The following is a 20,420-nucleotide window of genomic DNA, read 5'->3' as shown; positions in this document are numbered from 1 at the left end:
ACAATCTTAAAGAAAGATAGTAAACGAAAGATTCCAATACACATCTGATTAGAGCCAAAGGGGGAAAATAAAGGAAACTAATACAGAGATAACAACTGAAGAAATAATGGCTGAGAACTTTCTACAACTGAGGAAATATAACAATCCACAGACTCAAAGTGAATGGCAAAAAAGACTGATAAAAAAGAAATCTATACTTGGACCCCTGGCAATGGAATCACTGGAAAAAAATCAGTGTCATAGTCAAAATCAGAAAAGTGGCCAGAAATTACAAACAATACTTTCAAAAAGAATGAATTTGGGGACTTCCCTGGTGGCACAGTGGTTAAGAATCCACCTGCCAGTGCAAGGGACACGGGTTCAAGCCCTGGTCCGGGAAGATCCCACATGCTGCGGAGCAACTAAGCCCATGCGCCACAACTACTGAGCCTGCGCTCTAGAGCCCACGAGCCACAACTACTGAGCCCGCGCGCCACAACTATTGCAGCCCACGTGCCTGGAGCCCGTGCTCTGCAACAAGAGAAGCCACCGCAATGAGAAGCCCGCGCACCCAACTAAGTGTAGCCCCAGCTCGCCACAACTAGAGGAAAGCCCGTGCGCAGCAATGAAGACCCAACACAGCCAAAAATAAATAACTAAAATAAATTTTTAAAAAAAGAATAAGAATGAATTTGGCTTCTCAATACTAATGCAAGTCAAAAGGCAATGAAATACTTATCTTCAATGTACTGAAGGAACACAAAAATCTACGATTAGATATTCAGTGATTATCTTTCAAGAATGAGGGCAAATGAAGACATTTTCCAGATAAACAGTTTACCACCAGCAGACTCTTATTAAAGAAAATTCTACATGATGTATTCAAACAAGGTTTTGACCTCCGATGGAAAGTCTGAGATGCAAAAAGGAATGAAGAATATAATGATAAATACGTAGATAAATCTAAATGGTCATCAACAGAATAAAACAGTAATACTGTTATGGAGGACTTAAAAAGACTGGGATTCAGATACTCAACGATGGAGGAGTCTGAAGAGATGGCAGTGGCAGCCTTCCTTTTCTGAGGTATGATTGACATAAAACATTATATACGTTTCAGGTGTACAACATAATGATTTGATATTTGTATATACTGCAAAACGATCACCACAATAAGTCTAGTTAACAGTTAATATCCATCACCATACACAGTTACAAAATTTTTTTTCTTGTGATGGGAACTTTGAATATCTACTCTCTTAGCGGCTTTCAAATATTCAATACATTATTATTAACCATAGTCACCATGCTGTGCATTACGTCCCCATGACTTACTTATTTTAACTGCAAGTTTGTGCCATTTGACTTCCTTCAGCCATTTCGCCTACCTCCCCACCCGCTGCCTCTGGCAGCCATTTTTAAAATTAATAGACTTTAATTATTGGGTTTACAGAAAAGCTGAATGTAAAGTACAGAGTTCCCATACCCGTCTCCACCCTCCCCTAGTTCCTCCTATTATTAACATCTTGCAATAATGTGGCACATTTCTTACAACTGGTGAGCCAATATTGATACGTTACTATTAACTAAAGACCACAGTTTACGTTACGGTTCACTTTGTGCATTCTGTGGGTTTTGACAAATGTAAAATGCCGTGTATTCACCATTACGGTAACATATGGAGAATTCCACTGTCCTAAAAATCTCCTGTGCTCCGTCTATTCATCCCCCCATTCTCCCAACCACTGGCAACCACTGATCTTTTTATTGTCTCCACTGCCTTTTCCAGAATGTCATATAGTTAGAATCATACAGGATGCAGCCTTTTCAGATTGGCTTTTTTCATTTAGTAATGTGCATTTAAGGTCTTTTCATGGCCCGGTAGCTCATTTCTTTTTATTGCTGAATAATATGCCATATTTTGGATGTATCATGGTTTGTTTATCCATTCACCTACTGAAGGACATCCTGGTTGCTTCCAAGTTTTAGATATTTTGAAAAAATTGTGGCAAGAGTTTTTTTAACCACCCCAAATTCTTGCATAAAATCATACAGTGCAACCAAGCAGGCACAATCAAACACCCACAGCCAACATCTACAACAAAATTAGGTGAAAATGTGTCCCCACAGACACGTGAGCATATAGGAGAGCCCACCAGCAGCCACAGGCTCGTGTGCTATCAGTGTCTGGGGGAAGACGGCAGAGAGGAACGACGGGCGTCCTCTGGAGCTGAGAACTCTGAGATAACCAGAGAGCCGGGTGAACCCACCTGAGAACAGCGGCTGAAAGCAGAAGGGGTCTGTACCCCACAATGGATGAGGGCAAGGAGCCCGCAGCCAAGACTGAAGGGGCCCTTGGAACCCTCAAAATTCAGCAGCCGTAGCTTTCTTCCAGAACTAGGTCACACTGGTGAGAAACTGCTGGGAAGAGAATCCAGACTGAACAGCAGAGGGGCAGGAGAGGAAATGGAAAAAGAAGGTCCAAATATTAGCAGGGGAAGAGAACCAAATCAGGGCACTCAGGAGGTAAGCCACCACATTTTAGAAAGTTTCACAAAAATAACCGAAGCTAGAGCTCTAGAGCCCAAGCTCCTCTTCTCTAATTTCACACACACGCGAGCATCAGGAGGGATCAAAGTCAAGTCCTACACGGAGTTCTCATAAGGAGAAAGCGAAAAAGAACTAAACGACACCTATGCAGCAGTAAAAGGATGACAGGGAGGCGTCCCACAAGGACACTGAAAACTACAGCCTAACAGTTCAGGATGAGACAAAAGACATTAAAGGAATAGCGTAATGTCAAAGGACTACGTGAATATTAACAGAAAAACTCAGAAATAGGTAATAACTCTGTAAAGAATTAAAAAACGGAAAAAATAATTTCGGAAATGAAGATTAACTGAAAAGAATACAAGAGCAAATAAGCACAACATAAAATGCCCTACAGGGAATAGTACATGAAAAAGAGAAAAAAATTAAATCAAAAAGGAATGATAAAAACCCAGAGGGAGACAACAAACATAAAAACAGGCAAAGAAGATTCAATATTTATACAATAGGAGTCTCCACAGGAGTAAACGAAAGCAAGGGAACAGAACAAATCCTCAAAATAATAATCCAAGAAAAAGAGATTTGGTAGTACACATTTAAAGAACATAGCACGTATGTGGGAAAGTCGACCCAGAATGATATATTCCGAAATTACTGGACTTTAAAGAAGAAAAAAACCTGTTTAGGCATCAAAGCAAACAGACCAAGTAACTTGTAAGATAAAGAAAATTAAACTGACATCAGAGTCTGACAGCAATGCTTTATTACAGACGGAAGTGGAGGAACATCCTTAAGATACTCATGAAAAGAAAACGTGAACCGAGGACTTTCTATCCAGACATTCTTTGAAGTCTGAAATAAAAGTGTCCTAGAGAGGACGCTTCACACCAAAATAATGAGGGGTATCAGCACAGAGACTGGAGGTGAGCGCCAGCTGTATATTCCCATGGAGAACAAGGGTAAACAGGGACGGGAGGGAGAGAATACAGTTTGTCACGACTATGTGCTCTGAGAATGAAGGCAGTTAAACTATATAAAAGGCGGAGGGGGAAGGAAATGAAAAGATGCAAAAATTTTAACCTTTCAGTCGTCACACTGGTCACAATGTTGGTATCATTTTTCTGAAAATACACTGTGTATAATGTGGGACAAAGTAAATGAATAATTATCTGGTACTTAAGACAGAAGTTAAATAAATGCCTGCAAACCTGCATTTGAAAGGAAAATATCAGTATGAACTCCTGATGTGCTATATCCTGAAAAAAACCCTATTTTCTAATTTGGTCTACTAAAAAGTCCTGTGAACAGTGACCATTCCAATAGCAACGAGAATCCTAGCACCCAGACTGTGGTCTTAAAATACCATTCCCCACTAAAAGGCAGGACTTCTTGGACAAATGACTGATTCTAAAACCTATACAGAAATGAAAAGAGCCAAGGCAATTCTGAAGAAAAAGCTGAAGGACTTACACTACCAGATACCAAGACCTCCTAGGGTGTGTCAGTGGTTCTCCCGACACGGCTCAGGCAGCCAGGGGAACAAAACAGAGCCCAGAAATGGGTCCGCACAGTGATGGTACTTTATTCACAACAAAGATAACACCACAGTGAGTGAAGGGTGACCTTTTCGACAAGGGTGCTGTGCCAGACGGAGAGCCGCACGGGAAAGGAATTGTGACCTCTAGCATCACAGCAGAAACAAAACTTAACTCTACATAGACTGTACAGTCCAGTGCGAAAGGTCAAAGAAAGTTTTAGGAAAACAGACATAAGATAACATCTTCACTACTCTGTGGAAAGCAAAGATATATTAAACAGATCAAAGTACTCTCAAAGTGCTAACACCTTTGAGAGTGAAAATTCAAGACACAAGAGTAGAAGAAGATGTGCAATTCCCATATCTACAAAGGACCTATATCTGAACTCCTACAAATCTATTTTTTATAAAATCTTACAACCTAGTAGAAAGAAGGGCCCAAAGACTTAAACCAGAACTTCACAAAATAATATATCTGAGCAGACGATAAACCTACGAAGAGATGCTTAACTTCACTCATCATCAGTTAACTTTGAAACCAGCTCACCAGAATGGCTAAAATGAAAGCCAAACTATAGTGGAACAAAGTATTTGCAACACATATATAACCAACAGAGAGTTCATATCCAGAATAAAAACTCTTAAAAAAAAATTAAGAAAATGGCAGTCCAACGGAAAAGGGCCAATAAACATTTGTAAAAGCCCCCGACCTCATAACAGAAGCGCAAATTGAAACAACAGTGAGATACCACAATGAGATAGCGTGGTACTGGCATAAAACAGGCACATAGATTGATGTGATAACACTGAGAGTCCAGAAATTAAACTTTGCATTTGTGGTCAATTGTTTTTTGATAAGGATACCAAGGAAACTCCATGAAAAAACAGCTTCTGCAACAAATGGTGCTGGGACAGCTGGATATTCATGTGCAAAAAGATGAATTTAGACTTCTACCTCACATTACACAAAAAATTAACTTGAAATGGATCGCAGACCTAAATATAAGAACTAAAACTAGAAAACTTCTAGAAGAAAACACAGGAAAAAAAACTTTGTGACCTTCAGTTAGGCAAAGAGTTCTTGGATACAACATCAAAAGCAAGATCTATAAAAGAAAAATGTAATAAATTGGACCTCATCAAAATTCAAAATTTGGGGGCTTCAAAGACGCTATTAAAGAGTGTAAAAAGTCAAGACACAAACTGGGAGAAAATATTTGTAAATAATATACCTGATAAAGGACTCATATCCAGATTACATAAAGAATTGGCATAATTCAGCAATAAGAAGATAGGCAATTTAAAAATAGGCAAAAGATCTGATAGACATTTCATCAAAAAAGATATACAGGGACTTTCCTGGTGGTCCAGTGGTTAAGACTCCACGCTTCCACCACAGGGGGCACGGGTTCGATCTCTGGCTGGGGAACTTGGATCCCGCATGCCACGCAGCACAGCCAATAAAAACCCCACAACGTATACAAATGGCTAACAGGTACATGAAAAGATGCTTAATATCTGTAGCCAGTAGGGAAATGCAAATTAAAACCATAAGAAGATAGATACCAGTACACACCCATAAGAAAGACTATAATCAAAAAGACAGACGATGACAAGTGTTAGCAAGACTGTGGGTATATCGGAACCCCATACATTGCTGGTGGGAACTTAAAATGGTCTGGAAGACAGTTCAGCAGTTTTTTAAAAAAGCTAAACATAAACTTACCACACAAGCCAGCAGTTCCCCTTCTGGGTATCTCCCCAAGAAAGATGAAAATATATGTTCAAACAAAGACTTGTATTCAAATGTTCAGAGCAGCGTTATACGTAATAGCTAAAAAAAAACTCAAATATCCATCAATTGTTGAATAAATAAAATGTAGGATATTCATATAATAGAGAACATTATCCAGCATTAGAAAGAAACCACTCAAAGTAGAGGAACCTCAAAAACATTATATTAAGAGTCAAATGTAAAAGAGTACATATTGCCGATTTCATTTATGTGCCACGTGCAGAAAAGGCAAATTTAGAGGCAGAAAACAGATGAGTGGTTGCCTGGAGCTGGGGATAGGAGTGGGGATTGATGGCAAATGGGCATAAGGTAATTTTTTTGATGGGTGATGGAAATATTCTAAAACTGTATTGTGGTAATGGTTGCACAACTCTACATGTTTATTGAAATAATCAAAATTTCCAATTACAGTTAGTGAATTTTTCAGTATGTAAATTATGCCTCAATAAAACTCTTAAAAAAAGGCTATGATTTGAAAAAAAAAAAGAAAAGAAAATCTATGGATAGAGCTGAAGTTATACTCAGAGGAATACACGGCTTTAAGTGAACTCTGTATTTAACTTAATAAATGAGGAAAACAATAAAATAAAACAAAACAGGATAAGTAATTAAGATAAAAGTGGAAGTGAAATATATTGAAAACAAAATAATCAAAAGAATAAATGAACTCATAAGGAGACATCACCACCACAGAGGTAAAAGAAATTAAAAGATTCATTAAAGAACACAATGTACCACTCAATACGTGACCTACTCTAAACTGACCTAACGTGGAAGGAATCTGCAGATTTATCACTGAGCAAAGCACTAGGCCCAGCTGAGTTCTAAAGCAACCTTTTCACCCTATGTCATGTACTGTAAGATGCATCTGTTATTCCACATTTGGTTTTTGCTAAAATCGGGTGCATTTTACAATCCCTGTCATCGGATGGCAGCATGAGAGAGTGGCAATAAAAACGTACAGACCATCCTCAGGAAAGATCACAAAGTGCCAGGATCAACACATTTTAGATCTGACAAAATACAGTAGTACAAAAAAGGAAGAAAACTCTGGCCCAGCTTCACACAGTAGATATGAAAGCAGCTTAACGAAAATTAATAAACTGAACCCAGCACGTAGAAAAGTTATAACATACTGCGACAACATTGAGGTTTATCTCAGTAATGCAAGAATAGCTCAAAACCAGAAAATCTATCAACACGGCAATTATTAAATTAACATCTTAAGGAGAAAAACCATACGGCACCTCATAAAATTCAGCAGCAGTGCTAGCTCAAGACCAACCAGCCAGGGTGGTGCTGGTAAGAGCCAAGCAAATGTGAACCATGGAGCAGGAGCAGGCTGGGTGAAGGCGATTTACCAGAAACCAAGGGCCATTTTCACATGAAACGAGGAAATGCTGAAGCCTTTCACCAAAATGGGAGGTAACAGGGAGGCCTGCTCTCACCTCTGTTATCTCTGTGTTACTGGTCCTAGCTAACGGCATAATAAAATTAAAACCACCAGTATGTGTTGGTATAAATATTGGAAGAGAGAGAAAAGTATCTAGTTACAAATGACAGGACTATATATGCAGATGCTAGTAAAAAATTACTAAGATCAATAAGAAAATTTGATAAGGTGACAGAATAAGAAAATATTTAAAAAACCAACAGCATGTCATTAGATTGGTAAGAACTAACTAGAAGTAGAAATGAAAAAAATATAACCCCATCACAAGAGTGACAAAAACTATAAAGCACTTAGGAATAAATTTAATGCAAAGGTAAAGAATCCCAAGAAAATCATAAAACCTTCTAAAAAGTCAGAAAACAAGACCCGAAAAATGGAGGTGATGCACCAGGTTCCTAGATGGAAAAAGAGTATCATAAAACATGAATCTTCCCCCAGTTAATATACCTTTAATGTAATTCCAATCAGTTCCTTTCTTGTCTGAGCCAGACAAAATCACGTTAACATGCATAGAGATGCACCAGACAAGGCCAGTGAGGGGCACGCCTTGACCAGTGGGAAATTCTGGATATGTGGGTGTGCTCCTTCCGGGCACAGTGTAAGTACAGGCTCTGCCTGGCAGAGCACATCCCTGATGGGCACTAGGGACAGGGCCTGGACCCTGGAGGCTCAGCAATAGCTGTGGGAAGCCTTTTCCACCCCAGACATTTGAGTGTTGCAGCTGGGCCTCCTCAGGGTACTGGGGAGGGGTGACAGCAGGCCAGTGGGCGAGGGTGCTGGCCCCAGCAGAGCAGGCTCTTGGTCCCCCCGAACCGAGAGCAGGGCCGGTTTCCAGGTGTTCCACACAGTATCTGATGAATGAATGAACAGCATCAGAAAGGTATGGACTATCTGGGAGGGGAGACTCCTCAAAAATGACCTATATGCATGTCATCTACTACAAAGCTAAACCAAATATAAGCCAGATACAAGCTCTGTAAAATGCAGCGAGAGGAGAGCCTGGATTCCTAGCAAGTGAGGGGCCAGAAATGCATCCGTGAATCCATAAATCCCTCCCTCTATCCACTACTCCATCCCTCCACCTCTTCCTCTCTCCATCTACCCCTCCCCCTGTCCAGCAATCCCGGACACCTGCACTGAGCTCTGGCTCTCTGCCCTGCAGTGCGGAAGGCGCTGGAATACACCTGTAGAGATGACAAGCTTCCTGCTCCAATTTCATACGTGATGAAAATTGACTGCAGAAGACCCACTGCTATGAATGTAAGGTATGAAAATTGTCTGATGTTTCATTACACTAGGCTTATATTTTAGTAAACATAAAAGTGTTCAGAGGTTCACATTTCACTTTGGGGTCCTTACCCTATTTCCCCAATAAGGTTTTATGTACTTCGAGATCTCCTAGAGGAGCACTTTTAGGGATTGAACACCCTCAGACGGAAAGGGGTGGCTGTGCTGTTTGGGGGGACGTTTGAAGCAAAGAGCATTGTTCCCTGACTAGTCTCAAGTAGGAAACCCTGGGTAGAGGTACTCCCCAAATGACTCACAAGGAGCAAGTCCATAGGGGACTATCGTTATAGCCCTCACTTCCCCAACACCAGAATAATGAAGAGCTTCTACCACAGTTTTTACAATTACTCTACTTGTAGTTACTCCTTTCTGAATTTCTGGAGCTCTAAGACAAATGAAAGAGGAGAATTACTTAAAAGAAAATTGGCTAGCTTAATTACAATTAACAGGAAAAGATTTAAAGTCTTTCCTCTGCGTGTGTGTGTGTGTTTTTTTAAGTGTTTTGTACCTGTAATGTACTCATGATTACAATTTTATCTTAAATGGCTCTGGAATTTGAAATATTAGTTGGTTAAGTTAGTGACATTCAATCTAAAAAAACTGAATAAAGAAAAAATAACCCTACAGAATTTAAACACAGCAAAGGTACAAGAAACTAGCAAACTATCAAAAAGTTACTCTTTCCCCCTAAATGGGGAAACTTTTAACTTTTGAAAGATGAATAATAAAAATTACCTTTTAAAGATGGTAGTTTTTGAAGTTCTCTATTGTTGCTGGCGCTAAACCTGGAAGAATTTTGCCGTTTGTCCTTCTTCACTACGGGCTGAGGGGCTGGCACTTTTACTTTACTAGATACTGCAGACGGGGCAGCAACAAGGCTGTTTTTCCTGCTGGGAATCTGTTTCCAAAATGAAAACAAAAACAAATGAGTACGTCAAATGGTTGTATTTTATAGCACAATTAGCATAGGCAAAAAATACACATAAAAATGCAAGTTTTGGACTTCCCTGGTGGCAGAGTGGTTAAGAGTCCGCCTGCCAATGCAGGGTACACGGATTCCAGCCCTGGTCCAGGAAGATCCCACATGCCGCAGAGCAACTAAGCCCACGAGCCATGACTACGGAGCCCATGTGCCACAACCACTGAAAGCCCGCGCGCCTAGAGCCCATGCTCCGCAACAAGAGAAGCCACCGCAATGAGAAGCCCGAGTACCGCAACGAAGAGCAGCCCCTGCTCGCCGTAACTAAAGAAAGCTCGCACGCAGCAACGAAGACCCAACGCAGCCATAAATAAATAAATAAAATAAATAAAAATTTTTAAAAATGCAAGTTTTGCTCTGGGATAGTCTCCTTCACGCTACTGTAAACAACTCAACCCCTTATAGTTGCTGGAGTTTGAGGCTACATCCCACCCCTACCAATGCTACATTTCAAGAGACTTCACAGATACACCTAATTTCCCATATCTTCTTTCAAACTTCTTCCTTATAGGTTGATGATAGTGATCCTCCAAAGATGTTCACATCCTAATTCCTGGATCCTATGAATGTTTCCTTACTTGGCAAAAGGGACTCGGCAGGTGTGATGAGGTTAAGGATCCTGGGATGGCAGATGATCCTGGGTCATCAGGAAGGGCCCCACGTAATCACACAGGTCTTTGCGAGACAAGAGAAGGCAAGGAGGCCACAAAGCAGAGGTCAGAGGATGGAAGATGCTACGCTGCTGGCTTTGATGACAGAGGAAGGGGCCCTGAGCCAAGGAGTGCAGGTGGCCTCTAGAAGCTGGAAAAGCCCAGGAAACGATTCTCCTCTAGAGCCTCCAGAAAGGACTGGCCAGGCTGACACCTTAATTTCAGCCCATTTCAGACTTCTGACCTCCAGAACTCTAAGATGATGAGCTTGTGTTCTTTTAAGCCATTAAGCTTGTGGTCATTTGTACAGCACCAACAAGAAACTAGTATAGTTGAATACCTTATAAATGACAGCTTTCCCTGTTTGCTCACATTCAGCCCTCAAAAACCAGTAAAGGCTACCGAAAGGCGCTTTCCTCTTGAGCAACAGGAAATGCCCTTGTTTCTAGCCTTTCCTTGCATTCGTCTCCAGGCTCCAGATTCTGTGTGCTCATCTCCAGCCTGCTCCGTGACAACTAGGCTGTCCCACGACGTGCAGTTGACATGCAAGGTGAGGAGCATTGCCAGCACTCAAGCAGAGGCGGTGGATGAGTGTGAGGGCACACGCAGCAGAGCCGGGGGTCCCCTGTCATCCGTGCAGGCTAACGGGTCGAGCTTGCCCAGGAGCCCTGTGGAGCTTGGCTGTGCTCAGCCCCAGCAGTGACGGCTGACAGCCACAGAGGTGAGTGTCCGCTGTCAAGATTCTTTGTGCAACACACTCCCTCCTCCCACACTCTCCTGTCTGCTCAAGGATGGACTCTGTATGTGCACACAGGCTCTTTTAAAAAGCCCATCAAACTCGTCCTAGAAACACGACCCTGCCAATCCCCTTCCGATTACAGAGCGCCAAAGAGACACACTGACTTGAGTCCCCAACTATATGCTCTCATCCTTGAATGGGATTTTTACTAAGAAGTGAGAGCTGCTTTATTTTTTAATAAGGTGCTTAAGGATATTTGGAAAGAGTTTTCCAAGAAGCCATACTGCCACGCACAGACAGAACTCTGAACCGTGAGCCAGGGCCTGGGTTCCCTTTCCTCCTACAGCCAACAGTTCCTTCCTCGAAATGTGCTTTCTTGGGCTCTGACCGCGATGTCTGTCGTTCTTTCCACCTAATCATGAAAGCGTGGGTCTTTCTTCCTTACAAACACCATCCATAACTCTCCTGTTCCACGGAATTCCCCAAGTTAAAACCATCCTGCACAGCTTTCTCTAGATGCCCCCAGAAAGCCCTAGCGGTTACTCCACAGTCTCAAACAGCCCCTCCTAGGAGACGTACTCGTTTCCAATGTTGTTACAGACACACACGTCCCGCACACTAAAGTCCGTTTCCTTTTTATTCTCCTGTAATGCCGAACCCAGTGCCATGCACATAATGACCGTGACAAACAGCTGGGTACAGACATGAGCAAAAACAACAGCGCTGCTCCTACCCAGACAGGAGAATGGACTGTGCGTCTTACCGAACGAAGCTTTTTGCACTAGGACTGGGTGATCCGGCCAATACACGGAGCAGACCGAGGCCAGGGGTATCGACAGCCACCACAGGGCGCACGCTGAGGTAAGGCTTCCAACGTCCGGGACAACACAGTTACCCGAACACCTGCCGCCTCTCCCTCTGGCCTCCCTCCAGAGAGCTCTCCTCGGGACGGCACGGGCAGAGTGAGCGTCTAGCAAAGAAAACCTGGCTCCATCACCCCCTCTAGCTTAAGGGCTGTCTCCAAACTCCCGCAACCGTGGTCACCACCTCCCTGCTCGGGCTGGGCCTGGCGGCCCGCTCTCCACGCTCAGGTCCTGGCGAGGCCCTCCCCGCTGCCCAGGCGTCGCTCCTGGCCCCCTCGGCTGTAACTCCGTCCCTCTGCCAACCCCGAGGGGACGCCCCCGCACAGGGACCCGTAGCTGAGGCGCCTGCGAAGTCTGAGGGTTGCTCTGAGGACGTGCGAAGACCCGAAGGGGAGGAGCTCTACGTGTGGGTGCGCGCGCACGTGTGTATGTGCGTGTGCGTGCGTGCGCGCGCGGCACTGAGAGCCCGCGTGCAGCCGACCCAGCCCCAGGCGCCCAAGCTACGGAGCTCCCCTCTATCTGAAGGAGCTGGAAGCCATGGAGAGCGTTCGGGCTGGGCGATGACACAAAAAGCTTTCCCTTTTTAAAAGGCCCTCAGGCTCAGGTGTGGAAGCCGAAGGGCCCACAAGAAGGCTTTTGGTTGTCTAGACAGGAGGTCAAGACCCGGAAGTGGAGGCGCGTGGGCGGGGGGGGGGGGTGTCTCTGGGAACCCGGGCTCCCGCAGATGGCGGATGGTGGGACGAGTCACCGATGTGGCAGGGAAAACGACTAGAAATAAGCCCAACTGTGAAGGGGCTGCGGCACCCGGGTGGCGATTCCACATGAACGAGGCGAGGAGTCGGAACTCAACGCATCTCCCGCTCCCTCCACGGCTGCTTTATCTGTATCACACTAACCAGTAGCTGAAACCCCATAGCGGCACCCCTTTCCATCAAAGCAGTGTGGTACTGGCGTAAGGACAGACATGCAGATAGATGGATGGAACAGAATTAAGAGCCAAGACCACTCAGTGGGAAAAGAACAGTCTCTTCAACCAATGACGCTGGGACAGCTGGGTAACCACGTGCAAAAGAATGAAATGGGGGGGGGAATCCCTACCTCACACATAAACAAAAATTATAAACAAAAATTAACTCAAAACAGATCAATGACCAGTCATATTCACGACCTAAATTTAAGAGCTAAAACCATAAAACTCTTAAGAGAATACAGAGGTAAATCTTCATGACCTTGGATTTGACAGTCGGTTCTTAGATATAACGCCAGAACCACAAGCAACAAAAGAAAAAACATAAATTGGACTTAATACAAATTTAAAACTTTTGTGCATCAAAGACACACACACACACACACACAAAAAGACACAAAAGACACTTTTTATTAAGAAAGTGAAAAGACAATCCATGGAATGGGAGAAAATATCTGTGACTTTTGTAATAAGGGTCTAGTACCCAGAATGTACAGGCAATATCAGAGATACTGGAGGAATTCCAGGTCCTGCTCCAGACCACGGCAATAAGGCAAACATCACAATGAAGCAGTTACGTGAAGTGTTTGGTTTCCTAGGGCATATAAAAGTCATGTTTACACTATACTGTAGTCTATTAAGTGTGCAATAGCATTACGTCTAAAACAATGTACACACCTTAATTAAAAATACTTTATTGCTAAAAAATGCCAACCATCATCTGACAGCACAGGGTTGTCACAAACCTTCAATTTATAAAAACAACAGTATCTGCAAAGTACAACAAAGTGAAGTGCAATAAAACAAGGTATGCCTGCGTTAAGAACTCCAACAGCAGAAAGACAAACACCCATTTAAAAAACTGGCAAAGGAGGCTTTCCTGGTGGCACAGTGGTTAAGAATCCGCCTGCCAATGCAGGGTACACAGGTTTGAGCCCTGGTGCGGGAAGATCCCACATGCCGTGGAGCAACTAAGCCTGTGTGCCACAACTACTGAGGCTGCGCTCTAGAGCCGGCGGGCCACAACTACTGAAGCCCGCGCGCCTAGAGCCCATGCTCCGCAACAAGAGAAGCCACTGCAATGAGAAGCCCATGCACTGCAACGAAGTGTAGCCCCCACTTGCCACAACTAGAGAAAGCCCGTGCGCAGCACCAAAGACCCAGTGCATCCGGGGAAAAAAAAACCTGGCAAAGAACTTGAACAGACGTTTCTCTGAAGATACACAAATGGCCAATAAGCACATGAAAAGATGCTCAAGATCTTTAGCCATTAGGCAACATGCAAATGAAAACCACGATGGCATAACACTTCACACCCACTAGGGTGGCTGTAGTTTAAAAAAAAAGAGAAAAAGGAAAACAAGTGTTAGGGAGGATGTGGAGAAATTGGAAACACAAGTGCACACAGCACTCACCGAAAGCAAACTGCTTGAGGGCAGGGGCCCTGCTGTGTCCCGTGCTGAATCCCCAGCACCTGCGATGGCGCTCAGCACATAGTAGGACCTCAGAACGTACCTGCTGGATGACTATGAGTGAGTGAATCTACTGAAGGGAAGCCTGCAACGTGAAAGAGAATGACCATTCAACCGGCCAGTCGGGGCGACGGACTTTCTGTCCTAGAACCACAGCCCAGTTTGTCCATAACCTCGCGGAGAAGGCCCCAGCGCAGGTCGACACTGCTGTGACTTACTTGAAGCCTCAATTGGCCATACTTTGGCACTATGCCAAGGTTGAGCTGGTCCCTCCAACCCCTGCTGAGATCCCTACAGCTATTCAGAGCTTGAAAAAAATTGTCAGTGGTGCTCAAACCGGTAGCTTCAAACAGCTCACAGTTAAGGAAGCTCTGCTGAATGGTTTGGTGGCCACTGAGGTGTGGACGTGGTTTCATGCCGGAGAGATCACAGGCATGTGTGGCATCATTGACTATGATGTTTGAAGACCAATCTTTCACATGTGATTATATTTGCTTTATTATTTCGGTATTCTTGGACCATGTATGAGCAGACTGTTTTTTGAATAAAATAAGGCAATGTGTCAAAAAAAAAAAAAAAGGAAGGAAGGAAGGAGGGAATGAAGTCAGGGAGGGAGGGAGGAAAGAAAGAAAGGAAGGAAGGAAGGAAGGAAGGGAGGGAGGGAGGGAGGGAGGGAGAAGGAGAAAGGCCAGATGAAGGGAGGAAGATGACTCTGGGAGAGAGAACGTTCCCTCCCACTACAGAGCCCATCCTCTCCCTCTGACCACACTGTACTGCTTCCGGTGCGATCCGGAGCAAACCAGAACAGTCCAGAGAGGTTTGCTCTGTGATGCAGGGCTCAGAGTAGATCAAGTGAAATGGGAAAGTACAGACTTCGCACTACTTTCTTTTTTAAACCATGTGTGTTCTGACCCCCGCACCCCCCCCCACCGGCCGCCGTAAAGATAGATGTCTAAAAAGACGAAGATGAGAAGCAGACAAGGTGGCTGTCTCCCTGGGGCCTCTCTGGGTCCACTCCTGTGGGGACTGGCGGGGCCTCCTCTGTGTTTCCGGTGGGGTCTTTAGAACGTAGGCGGGTCCTGGACCAAGTGGTAAGCAGGGCTTCCTTCCCACCTCACCACCAAAGCCCCTTCTCACCTGTTTCTTTACCCTATTTTACCCATTTCCTTCTCTTTTGCCTTCTCTTCTTTTAAATTTAATCTTAAATTTGCTATTTCACATTAAGAAGAGTGATAGCTAACAAAGTTAAGTTCAGTGCGCTCACATTAGTTATTTTGGAAGCTACTGCTAGGGTCTAAGGCAGCTCTGTCCAGTAGAACTTTCTGTGAAGTGGGAAATGCTCCCTATCTACTGTCCAGCAGGGGAGCCATTGGCCACGTGTGGCCACTGGGCACTTGAAATGTGGCTAGTGTGACCAAGGAACTGAATTTCTCAATCTAATGTATTTTTCATTAACTTAGACAGCCACGTGTGGCTAAAGGCTAACTAACCTCTTGGATGGCGCAGGTCCAGCACCTCAGAGCCGCCAGGTACCCACTGCGCAAAACCAGCTTTAGGTTGGAGCTAACGCCCCTTTAGAGCCATGCTCAAGTTCATCTTTAAAAAACACTTATGATAAAGGAAAACGCAAAGTCTTCCAACTAACAAAGATTTTCTTCCTCCCACCCTTGGAGAGTTAAATTTCTAGGCCGGTTCTCTCACTCCCCCAGGTGGAGAAGACGAAGATGACACTGTCGCCGGAGTTTGGGAAGCAGCCCTTCCCAGCATCAGCTGTTCTCAAACCTGAGGGAGAAGCACGGCCCGGGGAGTCTCCGCTCCACACGACAGACTGACAGCAAGACGCAAGGCTGTTACCAAAATGCTGGGCCAAACCAGATGGCATCACTCCCTGACCTGGGCAGGTGCCCAACATTCAAGGAAACACTGAAGACTTTCTCGAGTTGCGATCTGTCAGAGGAATTTTCCCTGTGACTTAGGAAAATGTCCCCATGACATGCTGGTGCAGACTGACTCTTCCAGCTCCCCACACGCAGGTGGAAACCTCGCCACCACCGTGGGGCAGGGCTCAAGGCTTGCATTCCCCCGCAGCTGCTTCCACGAACTGGAACACTTTACATGATTTCACGTAAGTCGCTTGAAGGACTCTTTCTAGAACTACACATCATGTAACGGAGCTTTTATTTAAGACGGACAGGGATGCTGACTGATCTTATCTGCCAGCTTACCTGCTACACACACGCCACATCCAACACACACTCAGGAACTCCACAATTTAATGGCGATCCTGTGTTTGCTTAGATGCTTTCAGACATCTGACTTCCTCACTCAAAGCTCCAGGTGGCTCTTAACAAGAATGTGCTCCATCTTGTCCCATCTATTCAGCGGCTGCAAGTGTGACTGACTGCGGGGGGGAAGTTACTCCCAAGTCTCCTGAATGTCCAAGCTCAACAGATGTGACACTTCACAAGTAACAGAAAACAGTGCTTCACGAGTAAGGACAATAGCATACTCTTTATCTTACCAGTGCTTGCACAGGAGAGACGCTCAAAACAAACCTTTCTCTCTCTCTCACAGGGAAATAAAGGCTGTCCAAGGCACTATACATAATAAATAGTTGGTGCAGCAAATGACTGCTATTCAAACTGAAAATATGGAAAAAATACGCTCCAAGATGGTGAGAAAAACCTTCCTTTAAATTTTAGAAAAAATGAACTTGAGTTGGAGCTAAAAAGATGAAAGGATTCAGATAAGCAAGAAAGAGGATGGGAAAAAGTATTCTACAACAGTTCTCAAAGTGGGGTCCCTTAGGCCCCTTCCGGGATCTACTATTTTTATGATAACACCAAGACACGCTTTGCCTTTGTAACCATTGTTAGGTTGATTTTTCACAGGCTACCAGAGACGTGGTATCAAAACAGACTGAATGCAGGCGCAGACTTGAGAGGCCAGCTGTCTTTTATTAAGCCAGACATTAAAGAGATTTGCAAAAATATAGAGCAATGCCATTTTTTCCGTGAACTTTTGTAAATCGTTTTCTCATAAAAAGACTCTAGGGCTTCCCTGGTGGCGCAGTGGTTGAGAGTCCGCCTGCCAATGCAGGGGACGCGGGTTCTTGCCCCGGTCCGGGAGGATCCCACATGCCGCGGAGCGGCTGGGCCCATGAGCCATGGCCGCTGGGCCTGTGCGTCCGGAGCCTGTGCTCCGCAACGGGAGAGGCCACAGCAGTGAGAGGCCCGCGTACCAAAAAAAAAAAAGACTCTATTTATGTTAACATGTAATGGGGGTGTTATTAGATGAATTAATGCATATTTAAAAATTTTCAATTTTAGTTTCTAATATGAAAAACACCTGAAAGCTACAGCCCACCTAGATCAGAGCTCTTTGGGACCCTCATGAATTTTGATGTCCCTTTTGTTTCAGCAGCACTGCTCTTCTCACGAACACGTGCCAGGCATGATTTGCAAGCAAATGCACATGCTCTGTGGAGGGATCTTTCTAGAGCAGTGGTTGCAACACGGGGCCATTTTGCCCTCCAGGAGACACTGGGCAACGTCGAGAGGCACTTTTGGTTGTCACCACTGGAGGGGACGGGGAGCTACTGGCATCTAGTGGGGCTGACCAAGGATGCTGGGGAACATGCACAGGACCACAGGGCGGCCCCACAGGGAACACCCGGCCATGGTGCTGAGGGTGGGCTGCTGCTCAAGGGCAGCGGTGTCACCCGTGGGAGACACTCAGGGCCTACCAAGCGTCCAGCTTGTAGCGCAGGGCAGGAGTGGGCGCCAAAGAGGGGGCGGCTCAGGGAAGCCTCACTCCCCCGAGGACAGTGAGCTCACGGCACCTCCGGACCCCAAGTCCTTCCAGTCAGCAGCGGACTGTCCTCTCTGCAGAGCCATCCTTCCTGAACACCGTGGCTCTAAGCAAATATGATGCGGACTGATTGGAAGAATGGCAATTAAAAGCAGGGAACTCCCATTTCCTATAAAATAATTACGTAAGAATTTCAAAAAAGTTTTTTTTTTTTTGGCTGCATGGCATGCGGGATTAGTTCCCCAACCAAGGATCGAACCTGTACCCCCCACAGTGGAAGTGCAGAGTGAACCACTGGACCGCCAGGGAAGTCCCACCACAAAAGTTCTTAAAGTACTATTCCTTTGAGTCCTCTCTGTGTTTCACCGGAGTCCAGTTCAGGGTTGTACTGGAAAAAGTTGGGAAGAGAACGATGGAAAAAGTGGCATGGGAGGCCCCCAGTGAGAGCCTGAGCTCAGAATTCAGCCTCCAGACAGAGGCTCTTGGTGTTTGGGGACAGGAGTCGGGGACTCTCTTCTCGGGAGGGGACAGTCACGGCCGCCTCCCCAGAAAACCCACACAGCAACACAACCACTTCCTCGTCCTCCTCCAACTCACTCAGCTTAAAACGCCTGCTACAGAGTCACATGATTGGAGAGTCAAAAAATGTCTCATGGAAAGGTGTCTTTCATAAAAACGTTATTCCCATTAACATGTAACGGGTGTTACTGTTACTACTAGATGAATTAGTAAATATTTCTAAAATTTCAGTTTAAATTTCTAAGACACAATTCCAACACCGATGAGACCCCAGCAAGACTTGGCTCCCTGTCTCCGGAACCCTGGGGGCAAGGGGCCAGGGGACTGTAAACGGATAGGTCATAAAGAGAAAGCAAAGTTATCACTAAAAGTGGAAGGGGTCAAAATAAGCTAACAAGTTGGAGGGAGGATTGTTCAGCTTTCCTTTCAGCAACAGATATTACGTAAGAGTTGCTGTAGAGACTTTCAAACAAAACTGAGCTGAAGCAGGATAAGTAAGATACACAACTGGAGAACAACACACAACGACCTTTAATGTGCTTACAACGAATCACTTTACAAAAAGCGCGAACACTTTTTAAAACGTAACTTTGGACACAGTACACAAATTAAAATAACGGTATCAAAAACCACGGCTGCGTGGTCTGATCCTCTAAAATGCACTTTAGGAATCTCTGAGCAATTTACTAGGATTCTAAGTGTTCATCCCATGAGCCTAGCTATGTTTCTACAGACTTGAGTGTTGCACCGAGAACAGCTGCTCAAAGATGAGTTCCCTCTGTCCATCTCCACAGTTTTCCAAGGTCAAGTTACCTGTGAGCCCACTTGCATCCTCACTCCTTAAAAGTGTGCTATGAAATAAACCAGCAGGATGCACTGGGCGGAAACAGATTCCCAGGACACGCATGGATAAGCAAGTCAAACATTAAACATTCTATTGGAAAGAGAAAGAAAGCAGAGAAAGATGTTCCAATACACATCGTTCAAGGAATAGGAGTTTCTACCAAAAGACAAAAGTTGCGCAGCAGCAGTTACGACTCTTAATGGTATTCTGTTACACGGGAAGACATATCCTGCCAGATATCTTGCAGGGAAAACTTTCAAGAGAGGTCACGCCTAATCTATCCCATAAACTTAAAAATGGCCAAACCTGAAACTCACCAAGTCGTTTTAGGGAAGAGGAAACAGGGCCACAGAAGTTAGGTGCCATCGTTTAGGGCCATCAGGAGTCAGCATTTTATTCACTAAGCCCCTGGCTGAAGCACTCTATCCTTTACTGCAGGACTTCTTGCTAAAAACCCACGCCATCAAATGTCCCCCTGTTCTAACCACAAAGTGGTCTGCAATGTTAGCCACCTGCTCCTTTGTTTTCCTTGAGGCCAGATTATCACCGGCCAGGACTTCTGTGTAAGGACCTTCCCCACATTTGAAGGGGTGAATTATTTAAGTCAACCACAGGCCAAGTTCTTTAACGTTTTCTCTGTTGGGATTACTTCTCTGCCCCGGATGAGCACCTACTCTGCACCTTTCGGGCTGGGCAGCCCTGGATGTGCTAACTGTCCTAACAGAGGGGTGTCCACAGGGTAACCTGAACCAACGCTGACTGTGAAGGTGACGTGACATCAGAAAGGTTTGAAAAGCAGCGTGGGAACTGCAGACCTATGTGAACGGTTCCGGTTAAAATATTCGAGTTCAGAGTAGTATCAGCAGACAGGAGAGGAAGCGAGTGTGTGTAATGGTCTAATTCACCTGCGTGAGTCCATCACACTTGGTAAGGGGGTGGGACTAGAAATGAAGAACAGAGAGGAACACTGAGGTGA

General features: G+C 44.8%; 1 protein-coding gene and 1 long non-coding RNA gene across 8 annotated transcripts in view; one reads left to right on the top strand and one right to left on the bottom strand.

The window, feature by feature from the left end:
• LOC113627668 (uncharacterized) overlaps positions 1-17,386 on the top strand; it is a 31,950-nt gene extending 14,564 nt beyond the window's left edge. The window contains exons 2-5 of one of the 3 annotated variants that reach the window (XR_003435645.1): positions 8,433-8,579; positions 10,703-11,830; positions 15,981-16,396; positions 17,163-17,386. This is a non-coding gene — a long non-coding RNA (uncharacterized LOC113627668). Of the gene's footprint in view, positions 1-8,432; positions 8,580-10,702; positions 11,831-15,980 lie in introns of all 3 variants that reach the window. The other 2 variants (XR_003435643.1, XR_003435646.1) reach the window with 2 other exon arrangements.
• The window catches only part of PPP2R5C (protein phosphatase 2 regulatory subunit B'gamma), a 131,742-nt gene that overhangs the window by 108,317 nt on the left and 3,005 nt on the right, over positions 1-20,420 (bottom strand). For all 5 annotated transcript variants that reach the window (XM_027120584.1, XM_027120585.1, XM_027120588.1 and 2 more), the window contains one exon: positions 9,337-9,499. In XM_027120584.1, coding sequence (XP_026976385.1) covers positions 9,337-9,499 — 163 coding nt within the window. The remainder of the gene's footprint in view (positions 1-9,336; positions 9,500-20,420) is intronic.

This window comes from Aethalodelphis obliquidens, unplaced genomic scaffold (genome assembly GCF_003676395.1).
Source record: "Aethalodelphis obliquidens isolate GAN/ISIS:26980383/991018 unplaced genomic scaffold, ASM367639v1 scaffold21, whole genome shotgun sequence".
NCBI lineage: Eukaryota > Metazoa > Chordata > Mammalia > Artiodactyla > Delphinidae > Aethalodelphis > Aethalodelphis obliquidens.
The sequence above is the reverse complement of the archived record's forward strand: the minus strand, read 5'-3'. Positions and strand labels throughout refer to the sequence as shown.